The sequence below is a fragment of the Malus sylvestris genome, chromosome 7 (genome assembly GCF_916048215.2).
Source record: "Malus sylvestris chromosome 7, drMalSylv7.2, whole genome shotgun sequence".
NCBI classification, from domain to species: Eukaryota; Viridiplantae; Streptophyta; class Magnoliopsida; order Rosales; family Rosaceae; genus Malus; species Malus sylvestris.
This window is the reverse complement of record NC_062266.1, coordinates 24,728,499-24,748,527: the sequence shown is the minus strand read 5'-3', so window position 1 is coordinate 24,748,527 and position 20,029 is coordinate 24,728,499. Positions and strand designations below refer to the sequence as shown.

Below are 20,029 nucleotides of genomic sequence, written 5' to 3'. Positions count from 1 at the left end.
AACTTAAAAATATAAGTAGTTGAGCAAACATTTGTACAAGTTTATTATGATTGATTTATTATGTGGTTTAGTCCATCTCAGAAGAAAGTATTAGTATTTTATCAACTGTAATTCAGCCTTTACGAAAGAATAAGCAAAAGGTTCTCGTTGGGTTCTAACAGAAAATTTTGCTACTAAATATTAAATAATTGATATATTTTTATTTTAATTAAAAAAATACCGATTTTTTTTTAGATAAAAAAGATTTACAGAAGTATTTAAATCTTATGGCCGTCATCTATAATTCATGACCATCATCTATAATTCATCAACATTAAAAATCCAACGCAAAACGTATCGTGTAGAATACGGATGAATTTTATGTGCTCCGTGGTCTTAACTTATGTGCTCCGTGGGAACGACTTTCTCCCCCTATATTTTTAAACACCATACAAAAAAAAAGAAAAAAACAAAGGAAGGCGAAAAAAATACACAACTCCATTTCTTCTTCCATTCCCAATTCTGCTATGATCAACGCCGCCCCCCGCCGCCCCCTGCACCGCCGTCCCTATGTTCAGGACCAAAAAGAGCGTGCAGGCGATTGAGCCCAAGAGCCCCATCAAACACCGAAAATCCTCCTCCTCATCATTCCCCGACCCCTGCTCCGCCATTTTCAGCACCAGCATCGACAACTCCAGCTATAACTTCTCCAAATCCTCCACCTCCTCCTCCGTCGCCTCCCTCAAATCCCTTAAATCCTCCCTCCCTCAAAATCCCCAAATCTACGACCTCTCCGAGATCCGCTCCGCCACCTCCAACTTCCTCCCCCACCGCCGCCTCTCCTCCTCCTCCACCTCCTCCTCCTGGCGCTGCTCCATCCGCTCCGAAGACGCCGTCGTCTTCCAGCGCAAGTCCCGCCTCCCCCTCTCCCTCCCCGACCTCCACCACCGCCTCTCCCTCATCTCTAAATCCCACCACTCCAGCCTCATCAAGCTCCTCGGCGCCTCCCTCTCTGGCAGCTCCGTCTACCTCGTCTACGAATTCGTCGCCGGCGCCAACCTCGCTGACTGCCTCCGCAACCCGAAGAACCCGAGCTACACCGTCCTGTCGTCGTGGCTCTCCCGGATGCAGATCGCTACCGACCTCGCCCACGGCCTCGATTACATCCACCACTGCTCCGGCCTCGACTCTACCTTCGTCCACAACCACATCAAGAGCTCCAGCATCATCGTCTCCGAGCAGGACCACCTCGTGCTCGGCGCCAAAATCTGCCACTTCGGTACGGCAGAGCTCTGCGGCGAGACCCAGGCTCGGTCGACCAGAATGGAGGGCACGCGCGGGTACATGGCGCCGGAGTTTCAGCTCACCGGAATCGTGACCCAGAAGTGCGACGTCTACGCTTTTGGGGTGGTGCTCTTGGAGCTAATCTCCGGGGAGGAGCCGTTGAAGTACATAATGGACGGAAATGGCGGGGGCGGCGGGTATAGGAGGGTGAGTTTGATCGAGTCGGCGAGGGAGGCGTTGAGTGGGGGATGTGGCGGGGTGCGGAGGTGGGTGGATGGGAGGCTAAAGGATTCGTTTCCGATGGATGTGGCAGAGCAGATGGTATTGGTGGCGTTGGAGTGTATGGAGGAGGATCCGGATAGGCGGCCCGATATGGGTCCGGTTGCGGGTTTGGTTTCGAAGCTGTTTTTGGAGTCGCATGGTTGGGCGGAGAAGATGAGCGTGCCTATTGACATCTCTGTTTCGTTTGCCCCTCGCTGATTTTTTTTTTTTTTCTGGGGTTCAAAATTTATTTCGGAATTTTAGTTTATTTATTTATTTAGAGGTTTTATGTTATTGATTAAAATTGTAAATAATTATATGATGATGTGAATAATTTTACATACAAAATGATTCATTGAAATAAAGAATTTACAGAAATTTGATCTCATATTTTTGTGTTGTGTTGCTCCATTTCTCCCTAATGCCCTCCCCTCCAATCACTCACTTTCCCTCCACCCTTTTTTATTTATATTTTCTCTAATGTACACTTTCCTTCCATCAATACCACAAAAATGAAACTTCAAAATTAAAATTGAAACGGCTATTATAGTTTAATGATATTTATTTTTACTTGTAAATGAGACGTATTAAGTTCGATTGAATGGAACAAAAGGGTTTCATTATTTGCTCTTAAAATCTAATTCATATGGAAAATGTTAAATTCCATATGCATTTTCCATAAAATATCAACTACTCATGATAAAATTGCAGCCGTCATTTGATATCCATCAATTGGATGTAGCTGTCGTTCCACAGAATGAGATTTGACCATTTAGAAATGAGGAATCAAACATCATCTTCACCTTAATTAAAAGAAACTGTGTGCGCGACTGTGTATGGCATAGTCAAGTCTTAGATCTTCCGACTGGATAGGAAGACTTAATGCAGAGCATAACTATATAAAATTGCATTTTTGACTACCAAAATTGGATATATTAATTAATAGGCTGCGTTAACAGAAGACTTAATCAAATCATAACACTAATTAGCATTGTTAATTATTGTTTTTCGCACACCAGGTAAGAATGCATGGTTTCTCTCTTGGCTGTTCACTCAGAATTATCGAATTAATTGGCTTAACGGTCTACTCCTTTCAAATTTACAACGCACTAATATGTAATTAAATAACTTGCATGTAATCACGTATATACATTTTTATTCTTGTCTTTATATGTGTATAAGTGATCATGTGACGAAGGAAGAATGACTCTTACGTTCTCTTATATTGGAAACCTTTAAGGAAAAGGATTTCTATTTTTTTTATGAAGAGGAGGATTAGTTGTGGGATCTACACCGCATCGAATTTTAATGATCCGAACAATTTATTTTTTAAATTGTATTTTATAGATCATCCTTACAAAATATGAGTAAAATCGGAAATATCTAAGGCATCTAATTAGGTTCAAAAAAATTAACGAATACTTTTTTTTTTTAAAGGAATACTTTGTCATATAAGAAACAATGAAATTTTATCTTGATAAAATGATTTCATATTGAATTGAATTTTTGTAAGGATGATCTATGAATCGAGACTTACAAAATAGACGGTTCGGATCGTTGAAGTTCGATGTGGAGTGGGTCCCACACCTAATCCTTATTTTTTGAAAAAAAATAGGGATCCCTTTGCATAAAGGACATGCTCTTATATATATTTCTAGTGAGCGTATATGCAACTCGTTACCTGCAAGTTTCTCTTTTTAACAAGAGGAAAAGATCTTACCTCTCCCTGAGAACTTATCTTTGTTGTGAGAGGAAAGCAAAACGCGTTGTTATTGACATGTTTCTAATCTTGTACTACAAGTTTCGTCAACAATTTAAGTTTCACATGAATTACTCTAAACTAGGGCGTTTTAAGAAAAAAAAAAAAACCAATTGAACCGCCCGAACTGCACTTACCCTAATCGGTTCCCAAAATTGTTAGGGTACGGTTAACCGAACCGACCCGCATATCTTTAATTTTATTTTTTAATCATAATTAATACATGTAGTAATATAAATTGTTAGTTATTTACCAGTTACCGTGTTTCCACCACTTGAAAACAAACCTGATTAGTTTAAGGGTCCCTTTGGAGAAGAACATGGGCACCATTTGGAGAATGCATCAGTGGCTACTTTGGTGCTCTCCTTGGGCTGCTTCATTTGTGCTTTCCTTTGAGTAATCACCCATATTGGTGTTATGTTTTGTAGCTTTTGGAAGATAAATTTATTATGTGTTTTCGTCTTCACACAAAACGAGAACCAATCGAAACCAACCCACCACATTCGGTTAACCGACTTGATCAGTTTTAGACCCAATTTGGTCTGTTTTGTTTTGCAATTTTGCAAAACCGACCTTGTCGGTTTGGTTTTGGTTTTGTCCCAAAACCGACCCAAATCAACCCATACCTACCCCTACTCTAAACATCCTAATCTTATGAGAAGCTGTATTATTTTGCTTCCTAGGCTGCACAAAATAAAAAAAGAGAATATACCCTCAACAATTTTATATGATAATTGCCAAAGTGTAGGTTCAATAGATAATTTTAATAAAAATGTCCCAAGGATTCAGTGGTCGAGCAAGAATTTTAGCGTAGAATTCTCCTGATCTAAGAAAAATTAGTATATCCTGTCATGAGCCACATATCACCGTCGTTTGGATCTGGTATGACGTCGTCCTCATCATCATTTTTCGCAAACCCAAATCCCAAACCGACGATAAATCACTATCACGACTTTAATTGATTAGGAAAATTTTCTTTTTAATGAGGTGAAAGAAGAAAGGAGAAGGAGAAAAGGAATACGAGGAAAAAAGAGAGAGAGAGAGAGAGAGAGAGAGAGAGAGAGAGAAAAAGTAGAAGAAAAAAAAAATATTAACTCCTGTCCCGAACTTAATATTATTTCATTTTCCAACCTTGAAAAATTACAAAGATGTCCCTGACGGGCTAAATGGAAATCCTACGTGTAAATCCCTTGTGGACATTCGAATGCTTAGGGGTGGAATTTTTTCCCGAAAATCCCGAACCGTCCCGATCCCGTCCCGAAATTAGACCGAAAAATTCCCGAAACGGATCCCGACCCAAAAGTTTCGGTTTGGAATTCGGCCACAACTTTGAAAGCTTTCGGGAATCCCGAACCGAACCGAATAATATATATATATATATTTATTTATTTATTTTTAATTTTTAATTAGAAATTACTTGAACCGTTGGATTTGTTAAAATCTAATCCAACCGTCCATAGTTAGGTCATTTGTTTGTTAGGTTATTAGACTATCTCAGTCGCTCTCACTCTCTCACCTCACTGGCTCACTCACCCTCACAGTTACTCTCACAGTCCCCCCGCTCCACTCCTCCGTCGAATCCATGCCGGTCGTCGTCGTCCATTGACTCACGCCGCTTCTCCATCGACTCACACTCATACACTCGAATCCGACACCAATCGAGTCCCAAAATCCAGGTTAGGGTTCCTGATTTTTTATTAACTTGATTTCTGAGTGAGTATTTTGTCGAATGTGTGAGGGTTTCGAATTAGGGAACTTTTCATGTGTATTTGATCCTTCTTCCTTCAACAGAGGACCCCAAATTAGTAGGAAACCCCATTTTATGTGTTTCTGTAGGAGATGATTCAGGTAGCAAGCTAACTAAGATTAGTAGTTAGTAGGCCCAGAAGCTTTCCCAGTTGCATGCAACGCTTCATCTCTATGCCTCGAGAGATTTCTTCACTGATTAGCACAACAATTCTCACACAGAGAGAGAGTGGGAGTGTGTAAGAGAGAGAGAGAGAATGAGAGAGAATCAATTTCGAGCAGTCCTAATCATCTTCTTGTTTTTCTTCGTTTTCAGAATCTGTGATGCACTATACGGACCATCATCGCCAGTTCTTCAAGGCCCAATCCCGAAGTTACCCGAAAATCCCGAAACACTTTCGGGAATCCCGAATTTCGGGAAATGCACATATTCGGTTCGGTTTCGGGATATAAAATCCCATCCCGAAATGTTTTGATTTGGGATTCGGGAAAGGAGTTTCGGTTCGGGATCCCGACCCGAACCACCCCTACGAATGCTTGTCACTCTTTTGTTTCTTTGCACATTTTTATAAGTAGTATGTGCCCTTACTAACACGTGAGCGCGAACGAGGCGTATTTAAGTGTTTGGTAAACTTCTACATAAAATTGTTGTGACAATGTGAAATGACTAAAAATGATTTCATATTATATTACTTATCTAATATAACTTATTTTATTTTTTTATAATTTTTTATTTTAATCTCTCTCGAGAATTCTAGAAGCACTCAAACTCTCCGATTCTAATCTAAACTCTCATCTCCCTCATTTTCACCGTCCACTTCTCATGCAACCTCCATCCCTCATTTTCTCCGTCCTCACCTCTATTTTCTATTAGGAAAATTATCCTTTCATTTTCATTAACTCAATAAGGTTACACCCTGATGCCTTATATACTAGTTACTCACTAGTATTAGATAGCTAACTAATTACACCTTCATCAACTCATCACTCACTAATTACAAAACAACTATAACAACCTTAACTGTTTACAGTTTTACCCTTATTATCCCCCCTCAAACCGAACTGAGGTAGCCGAAGGGAGAGTTTGGCCCGGAGAAGATGGAATCTGTGCTTGGACAGAGCCTTGGTGCATATATCAGCAACCTGATCTTAAGTACACACAAACAAAACTTGAACTTGATGAGCAAGCACTCTTTCCCGAATGTAGTGATAATCAATCTCCACATGCTTGGTTCGAGCATGGAAGATTGGATTTTTAGCCAATGAAATGGCAGAAATGTTGTCACACCAAATCTGAGGGGAAGAAAGAAGAGCAAGACCAACATCAAGTAGAAGCTTGCTTATCCATGTCAGTTCAGCTGCAGTATTAGCCAAAGATCGATATTCAGCTTCGGTCGATGGCCGAGCCACAGTAGGCTGTTTCTTGGCACTCCAGCTTATAAGGGAGTCACCCAAATAGACACAAAACCCCCCAGTAGATCGGCGATCAAGACTGCAACCGGCCCAGTCGACATCAGAGAAAGCAATAAGAGTAAGAGGTTTAGGACATTTGGGAAACCATAAGCCAAGAGACAGGGTACCCTTTAGATATCGGAGAATGCGTTTGACGGCCTGAAAATGAGCTTGTCTCGGACAGTGCATAAATTGACAAACCAAATTAACTGCAAAAGACAGATCTGGCCGTGTCCATGTTAAGTATTGCAAACCACCAACCAAAGATCTATATTCCTCAGGGTTATCAAGCAGAGAAGAGTCATGATCCAATTTAGTTGTACTAAGAGGAGTGACACAAGGTTTGGAGCCTTCCATGTGGGCTTTGGAGAGAAGATCAAGAATATACTTGTGTTGAGAGAGAAGGATACCAGATGAAGACCGCTTGACTTCAATACCAAGGAAGTAATGAAGAGGACCAAGATCTTTGACAGGAAATAAAGAACTGAGCTGAGAAATAACATCTTGGCAGAGTTGAGCATTCGGTCCAGTAACAATAATATCATCAACGTAGACCAAAATGAATATCAACGCAGGAGCCTTCTTGACAAATAAAGAATGATCATTTGAGGAACCTGAGAAACCCAGAGACTTCAATGCAGTGGTGAGTTTGTCATACCAGGCCATGGGGGCTTGCTTGAGCCCATACAAAGATTTATGGAGATGACAAACATGATTTAGCTTGGTAGGGTCTTCAAATCCTGGTGGTTGGATCATGAACACAGATTCTGTCAAGTTACCATGCAAAAAAGCATTGCTGACATCAAGTTGATTGAGAAACCAATCAAACTTAGCAGCCAAAGTGAGAAGTAACCGAATAGTAACAGGCTTAGCAACTGGACTAAATGTCTCAGTATAATCAATACCGTGCTGCTGATGGAAGCCTTTTGCAACAAGCCTAGCTTTGTACCTATCAATAGTACCATCCGGTTTTCGTTTGATTCGGAACACCCATTTCACACCAACCAAGTTCTGAGTGGGAGATGCAGGAACTAGAGACCAAGTTCCAGTTTGAATGAGAGCATTAAATTCCTCTTGCATTGCTCGACGCCAATGAGGATGTTTAGAGGCTTGAAGATAGGTAGAAGGTGTATAATCGGGAGAGAGATCAGAAGAGATGGGATACTTGGTGGCCATAAGTGCTTTGGGTTTAAAAATACCCGATTTGGATCTGGTTTGCATGGAATGAGTATTGAGAGGGATTGAGGGTGCAGAAAGAGGAGGGTTAGGTAAGGCAGTAGAAGAGGGGACAGGAAGAGATGGGGATGGAGAGGGTGAAGAGGGAGTTGGAGATAAGAGAGGAGACAAAGAGGAAGAAGGTTGAGATAGAGAAGGAAAAGTTAAAGTGGTGGGAATAGGATTGGATGGTTGCAAAGGAGAAGAACTAGAGCTGGAATGTGATGGCGGAGGATGATCCTGTTGAGCAAAAGGAAATGTATCTTCATAAAAAATAACATGCCTTGAAAGATACACTCTGCCAGTGGAAGGATCAAGACATTTATAGCCTTTGTGGTTTAAACTGTACCCCAAAAAAACACATTCCTTGCTCTTGGGATCAAGCTTGGAAGTTGTATAAGGTTTCAACCATGGGAAACATCGGCATCCAAAAATTTTCAGTGAGGTGTAATCTGGAGATCTGTGAAATAGTAGTTCCCAAGGTGAGAAGTTGGTGGTTGTTGGCATCCGATTGATGAGATAGATAGCTGTGGCAAAAGCTTCAACCCAATAAGACTGAGGAACCTTGGATGCTGCGAGGAGAGTTCGAGCAGTTTCAACCAAATGCCGGTGCTTGCGCTCAGCACAACCATTTTGCTCAGGTGTGTGGGGGCAGCTTAACTGATGGGAAATGCCTTGTTCTTGAAGAAACCGGATAAACTTGAGACTCAGAAATTCCCCACCAGAATCAGATCGCAAGATAACAATCTTAGTACTGAGTAAAGTTTCCACCAACACTTTGAATTGCACAAATGTATCAAATACATCAGATTTAGACTTGAGAGGAAAAAACCAAGTATACTTGGTGTAGTCATCAACAAAAATGAGATAATAGCGATATCCATTAACAGAAAGGAGTGGTGCAGGACCCCATACATCAGTGTGCAAAAGCTCTAGAGGCCTACTGGATGTACAAGAAACAGAAGCAAAAGACAACTTGGAACTCTTGCCTAGAGCACAACTGGAGCACACAGATTTATTTAAAGCACTGGAAACTGAAATACAAGAATGAGTTGCTAGTTTACGAAGAATGTTGAGAGCAGGATGACCCAATCTATGATGCCAAGTCTGTGGGGAAGCTTTAGCAGAAGCAGCAAATGCCTTTTGATTACCAGCAATAGAAGATGCATGAAATGGATAGAAACCAGCTCTCACAGGACCTTTAAAAAGCGTTTTCTCCGAAGAAAGATCATTCACAATGAAGTGAAAATGATACAAATGAATAGAACACCAATTATCAAGAATAAACCGATTTGCGGAAATCAAATCTTGCTTAAGATGAGGAACATGCAAGACAGTGTTAAGATCAAAACAATGAGAACCAGTATTAAGTGTAGAAGAACCAGAATTGAGAATAGGCAAACCTTTGCCATCACCAATATACACTTGCTCAGGTCCAGTGTAGGGCTCAGGATTCTGCAAATTGGTGGAGGAATGAGTCATGTGCGAGCTCGCACCAGAATCAAGAAGCCAAGTAGGAGGGGTAGAGGCATGATAAGCAGCTGGAGAGTTCTTGTTACCAAAATTGGGATTCATGCGCTGAGGACACTCAACAGCTTCATGATCCAATTGGCGACAAATTTGACAGGAAATCTTTCTGTGAGAATTGTTGTACTGAGAACGAGGACCACGATTGTAACGAGGATTACCCTGAAACCCGCGATTGAATCGTTGATTGCCCTGAAAACCTTGATGATTCCGCTGTGAACCACGATTTGTGTAATTACGAGATTGAGAGAAATTGCCACGATTTGGAGTACCATAGGATTGGGAAGAAGAGCCGTTCTGAGTAAAGAATGCTTGCGGACCAAAATCACCAAGAGGTGTGGGAAGAAGACCAGCAGAAGCATTAAAAGCTTGAACGGGAGTAGAAGGTGAGGTTTTCTTGCGAGCAGTCAGTTGAAGCTCCTTACTCAAAAGCAGCCCATGAAGTTCATCAATAATGGTTGAACCCAGGCGAAATTGGATTGCATCAATGAAAGACTCATACTCAGAGGGCAAACCATGTAAAATGACAGAAATCAACTCAGAATCTTCGATTGGAGCGCCTGCATTGGCAAGAGCATCTGCGATTTCTTCAATTTGTTGAAGATAGAGCGCAGCCGTAGAATCACCCTTCGTGATGCTACGAAGACGAGAACGAAGCTCATGAATGTGCGATTGCGAAGCCGTTGCAAGTCGCGATTCCAATTTGGAGTTAATTCGGCCCGTGAGCTCTGATACCATATTAGGAAAATTATCCTTTCATTTTCATTAACTCAATAAGGTTACACCCTGATGCCTTATATACTAGTTACTCACTAGTATTAGATAGCTAACTAATTACACCTTCATCAACTCATCACTCACTAATTACAAAACAACTATAACAACCTTAACTGTTTACAGTTTTACCCTTATTATTTTCTCCTTCACCACCCCCATAGCCGCACCCAGTCGCGCCCTAATTATTGCGATTGAAATCGCTCCATTCGCCTCCTGCTATTTGAGAGAGGGATACAAATAGAGAGAGGGACTACAACAGCCGGAGCAGCCTCAGTCCTCCACCCCATTTAAGGATCGCAGGCACTCCCTGTCGCAAAGGTGTCCGCCACCTCCGTTTAAGCTGTTTAGAAGGAAATATTGAGGGTATGATGACAGCAGATGGAGTCCTAGAAGAGGGTTTGGACATGGAGATATAAGGTGAATGAGTTTTGTTTGTGAGTTTGTGCGTTTACTTTCTATCTGTTTTCCGAGATAATATGCCATCATCACCATCATCTGGCTCCGATCTGATCATCTCTTTCATCTATTCAGACTAATTCTTACTCGGATTATGGGTGCAAGAGGGAAGATTGCAAGTGGGAATCTTTTTCTCGCTCGGATTCTAGGTTGATTCTTGCTCAGGTTCTAGGTTGATTCTCGCTCAAATTCTATGATTCGTTCCAATCCACAAATTTTCAAAAATGGTTTCTCAAAAGATGGAGTCTCTTTCTTATGTGTGTATTTAGAGGATCTAGAAGGACGATAGGGATGAACTTTGGTGCAGTGGTGGTGGTCGTTATTGAGCGGGAGTGGGAGGGAATACTGCGGTCCTAAGGTCCGATGCGGGGGGAGAATGAGAATGAGAGATTTTAGTTTAAGTGTTAAAGACGTCTGCCATTTTGTAAAAGCGGCGAGGGTGCTATTGGACTTTAAAAGTTTCATTAAAGAAGCATTGTAATTCCGCATATTTTGAAAGAAAAAAAAAAAGTTTTCAAAGCAGCATTTAGCTGCTTCGGCTTTTCTGCTGATTTCTAATGTCAATCATCACAGCTTCCAAAATAATCCAATATTTTTTTAGTTTACCAAACACCTTAATCGTAAAAACTCTCTAACTCTCGAAGCTCTCTATCTGTGCTCACTGCACAAAAATGACTAAGCCGAGAATCACTCATCACCTCATTCTCCAACAAGTTTCCACCATCCCCGACCAAGGTAAGCCTCGGGTCATCTCCTTCTTTCTTCTTTCGTGATTTAGAAGCAATTTTATATGATGGATGTTTGATTTAGTGGGGTTGGGATACATAAAAGACCTCGGGGAACTTCCCTTAGTTTTTCTGGCGATTGACCATCGAGTTTCAAGTCGTTCTCTTGCCACGACATAGTCTATTAAGGTTATACTTCTATTTCTTGTTCTTTGATCTTCGTTTTGATATAAATTTCGTATATTTTACTAGAGATTTGGGCATTGAACGGAGCTAGGATTTCTGGCTTTTTCCCTCACAAAATCTGACAGTTGCAGGTGATGAACCGGGTCGACCCAACCCAAATCCCAAAACCAGATCTAAACCTAGATATGCAAACCAACCCGAACCTATCAAACCCAGATCGGACTCAAACCCATTTAAGAATCTTACTAGAATATTATCAAGAATATTCCGTTAACTTCCAATTAACTTTAAGACAATATTCTATTCGACGACGAAATGTTCCATTAAAGTTAACTGTTGACTGTTAGTTAACTAGCGTTGACTTTTTCAAAATTCTCCCAAGACCCTTCCTAAGCTAGTTCGATGCGCTGGTTCCATTTCCGAACTCCGTTTTTTCAAACTCAAACATTTTAATTGAGCTTTACTAATGGGTCTCTATATTATGCTTAGGCGCGATTATTATCGGAGATTCCATCTTTCCTAGTTCGAATGGCTACGAACCTGCAACACACTATAAATGGGTCTTTGCTTTTAAGTATTATATATTTATTTAGTTTCCTTATATAATGAATAAATAATCCTTAACGTTATGCCATGATTTGACTAACATTTATGAGAAATATCGTAGTGCTGGAAATTATGAAATCATCATAAATCCTATGGGATGCACGTTTATGCCTACTTTTATGTGATACCATAAATATATTCATAGTCATGAATATTATTATTATATTGATGAGAATTATTGAATTACCGTGACCTAGTCAATACTTATATTATTGCTCATCATGCATGTTACACTGGTGTTTGTACTCGCCCAGGCCAGGGCCAATCTTCACGTCGTGTCGATACGCTCACCATGGATCCACTGTAGGTGTCATTCATGTCCTAAATTGCTATAGGTAATTAGGACTGGTATGTGACACGCATAGTGTTAGTCTTCACATAATTGTAGTACTAGAGCCTAAAATTTATTTCCACCTCAAACTTGAAACACACATTGTGCTCAAGGTGTGGAAAACAAATAAACAGAAAAGTAAAAATAAAAACCTAGACAAAAACTAAAAGAGAATAAAAACAAACTGGGATAAAGAATTAAAGTAGAAAGAAAAGGAAAATAGAAAAACAAGAAAAGAACAAAACAAAAAAAACTAGCAAATAAATAAAAACAAGAAAAATAAATATAAATAAAATAAAACTAGGAATAAGGAAAGAAGAGTGATCCTGGATTCGGAGGTGTAGAAAGCAAGACCTAATATTGTGCGAGACACAGCTCACATGTGAGAAAGGCACGAGTGATGAGCCAAGCATCCGGGTAATAAGAACAACTCCATCCCTAGTAAGGCAATTACTACTCGGGCTATTGAGCTTAACAATTATTGTCTTAGTGAACAGTAACTGACGTAGTGCATCTTCATCCATAAACTAACTTGTGCAGGTTACTAATATTAAAATAATATTTTTTTATAAAATAATAAAAGATAATTTTATGTATAATCACTGTGTTGACCTTAAACACTACTTAGCTTACATGGCGTGTAGGTCGAGTAATTAATGAGCTAATTACGTCATTCGATCGAATGCGGGGCATGCCAATTTGTCAGCTGAGCTCGGGCGGGGGAGTAAATGAATGTTGATGTGGTGTTGGGAACACTGCTGACTTCTTGATCTCGCGATTGTATCTGAGGAAGGAACACGTCTCGGTTTTTGGGTTGTAGAACCTAAAGATAAGGCTGCTAGTTTTGCGAAGTTCAATATCAAATTCGGCTTTCAGTGTGCCGAATGTAGTAACCTGGTAACACCTCACTTTGCCGAGAAGGTTGATGATATAACCTCTTCCAACAAAAACTCGGAAATCCTTGTTAATCGAGACTTGGATAGGTAACCAATCAGTTTCGAAACAGTGCTGTTTATCCAAACTGAAGATGCTTCTCGGTTGGCTGGTTTTACGGCTTCAGTGCTGTTTATCCAAACTAAAAGTGTGTTGGCGAGAAAAAAGAAAATAAAAATATCAAGGCCTTTAAGAGGTTTTGCGTAGAGTGAGAGTTTGCGCATGATAGTTATGTGTTGATTTGGAGGGCTTTCGCGTTGCTGATGCTTCTGTATTTATAGAACTTATTCACCTTGGCACAGCCTGACAATTTTATAGATTTCATCAGTAACTCAAACTAGCGGAATTGATATGTGCCATCGCTTCTCCCTCTTTTCCTTTTTTTCTCCTTGCATTTACTGTTGGTTCTACCAAATTTTCTATTCGGCCTATCCAATTCCTCAACCCCCGTGGGTATTCCTCTTCCTTGCTACGATTTTCAACCATGTTCTCTGTGGAGTTCGTGTGTAGAGTTTCGACGCTTTCACCACAACATGCTTTCCTTGATGTCTACCGTTTTAGGCAATGTTGCTCCGGAATTTTTCTAAGCTTCACACAGGTGGTTGGCTTCTTTCGCTTGGTTGCCGATTACCTCTTGCTTAAGCTGTGTGCAGAAGGCGTCTGAGAAGGATATGATTGGCGGTGGTTGGAGAATCGGATGGCTAAAAGCTCCTCGGATAGGCGGTGGAGAAAATAGTGGATGCTTCTCGGATGTTCTTTTGTTTTTGGCTTTTGGGCTCACTTTCTGATTCTATTTTTTTTTCTTAGTTTTTTGGCCCTTTTTTGGTTGTTTATAGGTGTTGTTGGGCCTCTATTTGTTTCTAAGTTTGTGTATCTGTGTGTTTGATTTTTAATAAAATCTCCCCCTTGACCAAAAAAATAAAAAATAAAAAAAGCCTATCCCCCAATCTCCATCAAAAAACTTCACCAATCGAATCCACCATCCATGCATATTTCCCCTGATGAAGACCACGTGCATGCATGATGATTGCTTTACCAAATTAAACTTTGAAAAGTAATCCCAATTCATGAAAGGCTTATTAGCCGAAATGTCCCTGAAACTATCATTGGGTCTCAGTTTACCTTTGGAAACTGATTTTTTTTTCTCACTTTGCCCCCTGAAAATGACATTTTCAACTCTTTTGTCTCACTTTACCCACTTCTGTTAATGGACTGTCAAATTTAAACGTATTTTAGACATTTCATTTTTTACACATTTATTTACTTCTAGCCTACATGCTAAACAAGTCTCAATTTTATTTTTAAAACTCTAATTCAAACCCATAAATTCAACAATGTGAAATTTTTTCCTTTGAGCCAATATATGTATGTCTTGCAAGTGAAATGACTCTACGAACAAAATGTAACCCTTATTTTGGTTGATACAATGATTTTGTTGATCGAAATTTTCTATTAATTGAATAATTTATTTTTAAAAATGCGCATAATTTAAGGATTTGAATTAGAGTTTCAAAAATAAAATTGAAAATTGTTTAGTGTGTAGGCTAGAAGTAAATAAATGGTAAAAAATAAAATGTCTAAAATACTCTTAAATTTAACAATCCATTAACGGAAGTGGGTAAAGTGAGTCAAAAGAATTGAAAATGTCAGTTTCAGGTGGCAAAGTGAGACAAAACTAGTTTCAAAAGGTAAATTGAGACTCAAAAACAATTATAGGGCATTTCAACTAATAAGGCTTGATGAAATGTAATCACCATATCTCTAGATAAAGCCACATGCTATAACCCCATTCACTCCAACACATCCAGGAATTGCAAGCCAATTTGAATTGTACCACCTACTTCCATATCAGAGGTAGGACTGAGGCTCTGATAACAATTAGCCACGTAGGAAATTGCATTCACCTGGGGATTTGATATGACGAGCCTATTCGAATGTCTTGGTGCAATCCTTTGAAAATTGTACACGTGCCCATTCCATAGAGATAAACCATGCGTCATTTCCCTAATCTAATACATATTAAGCGATGATATCATGATAAAATCACAATATTATTTCTCAATAAAAATTGAAAATCATCTCAATCACTTTGTCATTCAACGGTTTCAATTGCTATGGTCGATGGTGTAATTTTAGGTCCAAACACACTCTTGAATTAAAGATGCTCTTAGTTTATATAACTATTCTCTTAATTTAAATGACGTATCAAATTAAATAAACACAAAATTAATCAATATGAATGTTTGGTTATATTTTGTATTTCTTTTTTCATATTTTCTGAATTTTTTATATTTTTATGAATTGTTTAATAATTTTTATAACTTAATTAGTAGGACTGTTGGATTACATTTGAAATTTTTTTTTCTAATTTTTACGTTAGAAAAATCTGGACCGTTTAGTTTAAATCTAACGGTCTAGAATTTGACACGTCACCTACGGCGGGATTGAATTTCAAATTTTTTTGACCGTTGAAATCCAACGGCCCAAAACTATAGTCGTTGGAACTCTAACGGCTAAGAACAAACCACCCACTGCTGATGGTGTGAGTGCGCTGAAAAGTGGGCCAACAGCCTGCTTTTAGTCGGCTCGCAGACCCTCTCTCCTTCGTTTCTCATTTCCGAAGCTTCTCTCTCCTCCATCTCTCTCTCTCTCTCTCTCTCTCTCCCCCCTCCATTTCTCTGCCTCAGACCAAAACTCTAGCCGTTTCATTTTCTCGAAGTCTCGAGATATCGCCGTCACAAATCCGTGCCCACTTCTCTCTCTGCCATTCTCAACTGCTCAGAGCCAGAACCTCACCTCCATCCTTCATGCCTGTTCCAAAATCACATAGCCGCCATCATCAGAGGTCGCACCTCCATTTCCGCGAACGGCGATCGCAGCCATGGGAGTGGGAAAACCAGATCACCACAATCCCCAACAACCCCCAAACTTGGATTAAAAACCCTAATCCAGGAATCTGCGACTCCGATTCGCCCATGGCGTGTCTACAGAGGTAAAGAATACCACCCTTTTCTTGGTTTTCATGACCGAAGGTCAAATGGAAACGATTTGTAACTCATGCATGTGTATTCCATTCTCTGTGTAGGGTTGGATCAGAAGCTAAGAACAAAAAGATGAACGGAGATCCAAAAATCCATGGATCCGGGAAAAGCAAAGGTAAAACTCGCCCTCAACCTTTTGGGTCTGCAATTCTTGGCAAAGATCGTGTCTTTTATTTGTATGCAACCCATTTCCTTTCTCGTGTATGTGTTGCTTTCTGGGCAGGTAACTTTGATCAGAAATGGCTATCCTCTGGTCAAAAGTGCAAAGAAGGCCGTTGGCTTTTCCAGAACTAAAGAGACAAAAGGTTCTTTAAGAATTCTCCTCTTCGAAAATTCAAAATTTCGGTCCAGAAAACTCAAAATTTCTCATGTGTTCTTCTGTGTAGGTCCCCAAACGCTTCCAAAATAAAGGTATAAAACTTCAACCCTCACTGTAGCTGAATATCTTCGGACCCTGTATCCCTGTTTATCATGCATCTATCAAAAGAATGTGATCTATCTCTTCATGATTTAGCATATATGAGCATGTAAAATCTTTGAGCGTTCGATGTAAAACTGTCCTGGCAGTCCTGCAGTCTCGGCTTGGGCACCATAAGGCCAATCTGTGTACGTGTGATCCGTGCATGTTTCTGCGTCCTTAATCATGCATGTTACTCACTGAAGATGCTGCCGATAAACTGATGTAAATCTGTGCTGCAGTGCCATGCTTGCATAAAATTAGACCCAACGAATGCATACTGGATCTGCAATGTGGACCCTTCTGCATTTGGGCTTCCGAATTTGGATATATATAGGATTCGAAATGAATGTATATTAATTTACCAGGTGGGAGTGAGATGAGTGGAATGAGTGGGGGTCTAAATGCAGAAGCTTCATCAGATATCCCCTGGTACGATTTCTAAAACCCCAAGATAACTGCTGCTTGCTTTGAAGATGCTTACAAACATGCCTAGGCTTTATATGTTAGATAAGCAAACGTAGAAATGGCCTTAGAGATGTAGAATTTCAATGCTAGGTTAGGATCCCGTATCTGCTTGTTTGCTTTGACTATTCACCTTGATTGTGTTTCCTAGAAGCTCGTTAGGAATATCAATTGCCCCTTGAGGATAAATTGTAGTAACTAGATATGGCCCATTTTTCTTGAAAACAACTTCAATCATGAGCTAAACAACAAAACCTTTCGCCTTGGTTTCAACTGCAACTTGCAAAAACCCAAGATTTTTCATCAAAGCATGTTTTTGTCCAATTAGATTTTCACGCCAAAATTTGTTTGGAAAAGATAAGATTTTTATTCAGTAAAACAAATGCTTTTTCAAAATAATTGGATAACAACATATAACCGCAAAACAAAGATTTTTAAAAAATTGAAAGCAAACTATTTTTGGACTTTTCTCTTTTTTTGGTTTAAAAAAAAAATTTGAAAAAATAAAGGACTGAAAGAAAAATAAGCGCAAGTTAACGTAGATTTAACGGAAGTCTAGTGGTCATTTGGTCACTCCTTAAACGTGTTTCCTCAAAGCTCGCTAGTAATATCAATTACCTCATGAGGACAAACTTTATGGGCCATTTTTCTTGGAAACAACTTCAACCAAGAACTAAACAACAAAATTTTCGCCTCAATTTTCTCTCTTGAAACATTTGAGCGCTTTCATAAGAGTGTTATTTTTTTTGAACTCGCTGCACCATACACTTTTCCCTTGCAGCATCATGGGGGAAATTTAGTTGTTTATAGCCTAATATGCTTTATGCTCTAGCTCCATAGGTAGATGACATGCTTTACTATAGACGAGCTGAAAGGGAGACATCCCAATCAAAGTTTTATATTAATGTTATGTACGCCTAGCGAGCATCATTCAATTTCAAACTCCAATCCTTGTGAGTGGAGCTGATAGTTGTCTTTAGTCCGTTGGAGACTGCAACTTTCCCAAATGTTCGAGGACGATACATGGTGGCTACAAGATGAGTGATCCCATATTTTGCAAGGAGTGCAACAAAAAGGTTTATTCATAAAGTGCTTGCCTTCATCACTAATACTTGCTCGCGGAGTATTGAAACGCGAAAAATCGTACTTTGGAGGAAGTTAGACCACTGACCCTTTGTGGATACGTGCTGCAATTGCCTCGACCCGTAAAGATTCATCACTAATACTTGCTCGCGGAGTATCGAAACGTGAAAAAATTGTACTTTGGAGGAAGTTAGACCACTGACCCTTTGTGGGTACGTGCTGCAATTGCCTCGACCCATAAAGATGTATTGATTGCCATGAGATGATGGGAATTTGTCCCATGAAATCAATACCCCATACGAGAACACAATTTTCAACTTCCCGGAACAGTGAACATTCAAACCAGAAATGAAGGCTATTTGGGTAGTTCCTGGCACGATCTTTACCTAATCTTTATGCCCACTGAGTCAAGCCACTCTCAGGGGAGTTAGTCGTCTCCAGGGTTTTATTTGCGTCAACTGCTCCCACTCAACAAATTATCTTGTCCAATTAGGGCAACACCCTTTCGCCCACGTGGAGTGTCAAGGCAAACTGATATGCCATTCCACTACAGAAGAAGCAGACATCTCTGCTTTGAACGGAGGACATGTCCAACATGACACGTTTTGCCACCAACCCTCCACCTGTTCTAACAACTCAAATGAGTGTTAGAAAGCTTATAGGCTCTTCTTGGCCTATAAATAGGAAAACTGACTCCTCACAAGGAGTTAGGCACTCTGAACCCACAAACACTTAAACATTCACACTTTATAAGGTTGGGTTCTCTGTAGCTGTCAAAAAATTACTCCAATTGTTTGGTGCGTTCATTGAGAATTGAAATTCATATTCCTTAAACAATTCAACTCATACATATAGCTAATCATCCAAGCCCACCGTACCAACTAGACTTCTCTGAGATAAATGCAACTCTTCCAATGATTGAGGCAATTGTTGCTAAAAATGTACCGCCAGCGTATTCGAGGAAGATCGTGCAACACCACATCCACCTGCATTGTCGGTGTCTCTAGAAATGATGTTAGAGAAGATGAGCGGTGACATGGAAAAAACACCCATTTGTACAAGAGCAATCCTTGCAAGAGTCATCCACCTTATCGCTAAAAATGATGTTAGAGAAGATGAACGGTGACATGGAAAGCCTCCGACATAACCATGCAATTTCATCTCGTGACACTGAGAGGCTCTTGTTACGGCTAGAGTCTCGGCTAGATCGCGAGACCGCCAAAATTATCGTCATCGATATAGGTTATCTAAATACCATGGAAAAACCTACTCTTAACCTTGTGGTCACAAAAACACCTATTTGTACAAGAGCAGTCCTTGCAAGAACCAGCCACCTACGTTACAATCTAGTGGCCCAAAGAGCCAGATGAGAGCTCCCCTTAACAGCCTAGACAACTTAACTTTGATATTAGGAACGCGTTCAGATGACGGAACGCATTCGCACTTCAAGGGAGATCTCCTCTCTAATAATCAGTATGGGGGAGATCTCACCAAACAAATTCACACAACAAAGGGTGAAATACTTCAAGGGAGACTCTGACCCCTCCGACCCCTCCGACAATATCATGTAGTATAGGAATGCCATGGCCCTGTACAACCACATTGACTCCCTGATATGTAAAATTTTCCTTTCTAAGCTCAAGGGGAATGCCATGAAGTGGTATGCTGACATTCCATATGGGTCTATCACAGACTTCAGAACCTTGAGTGATGAGTTCATAAAGGTTTTCTCTGCGTACAAAAAGG

General features: G+C 40.1%; 1 protein-coding gene across 1 annotated transcript; it reads left to right on the top strand.

Annotated features, from left to right (window-relative positions):
- Window positions 1-404: 404 nt before the first annotated feature.
- LOC126628671 (lysM domain receptor-like kinase 3) lies at window positions 405-1,912 on the top strand. The gene has a single exon (XM_050298450.1). The coding sequence runs from the start codon at window positions 550-552 to the stop codon at window positions 1,741-1,743; it is 1,194 nt and encodes a 397-aa protein (XP_050154407.1). The 5' UTR covers window positions 405-549; the 3' UTR covers window positions 1,744-1,912.
- The last annotated feature ends 18,117 nt before the right edge of the window (window positions 1,913-20,029 follow it).

Excerpts from the sequence above, each read along its gene's own strand:
- LOC126628671 (XM_050298450.1), top strand. The coding sequence starts at position 550 with ATGTTCAGGACCAAAAAGAGCGTGCAGGCGATTGAGCCCAAGAGCCCC.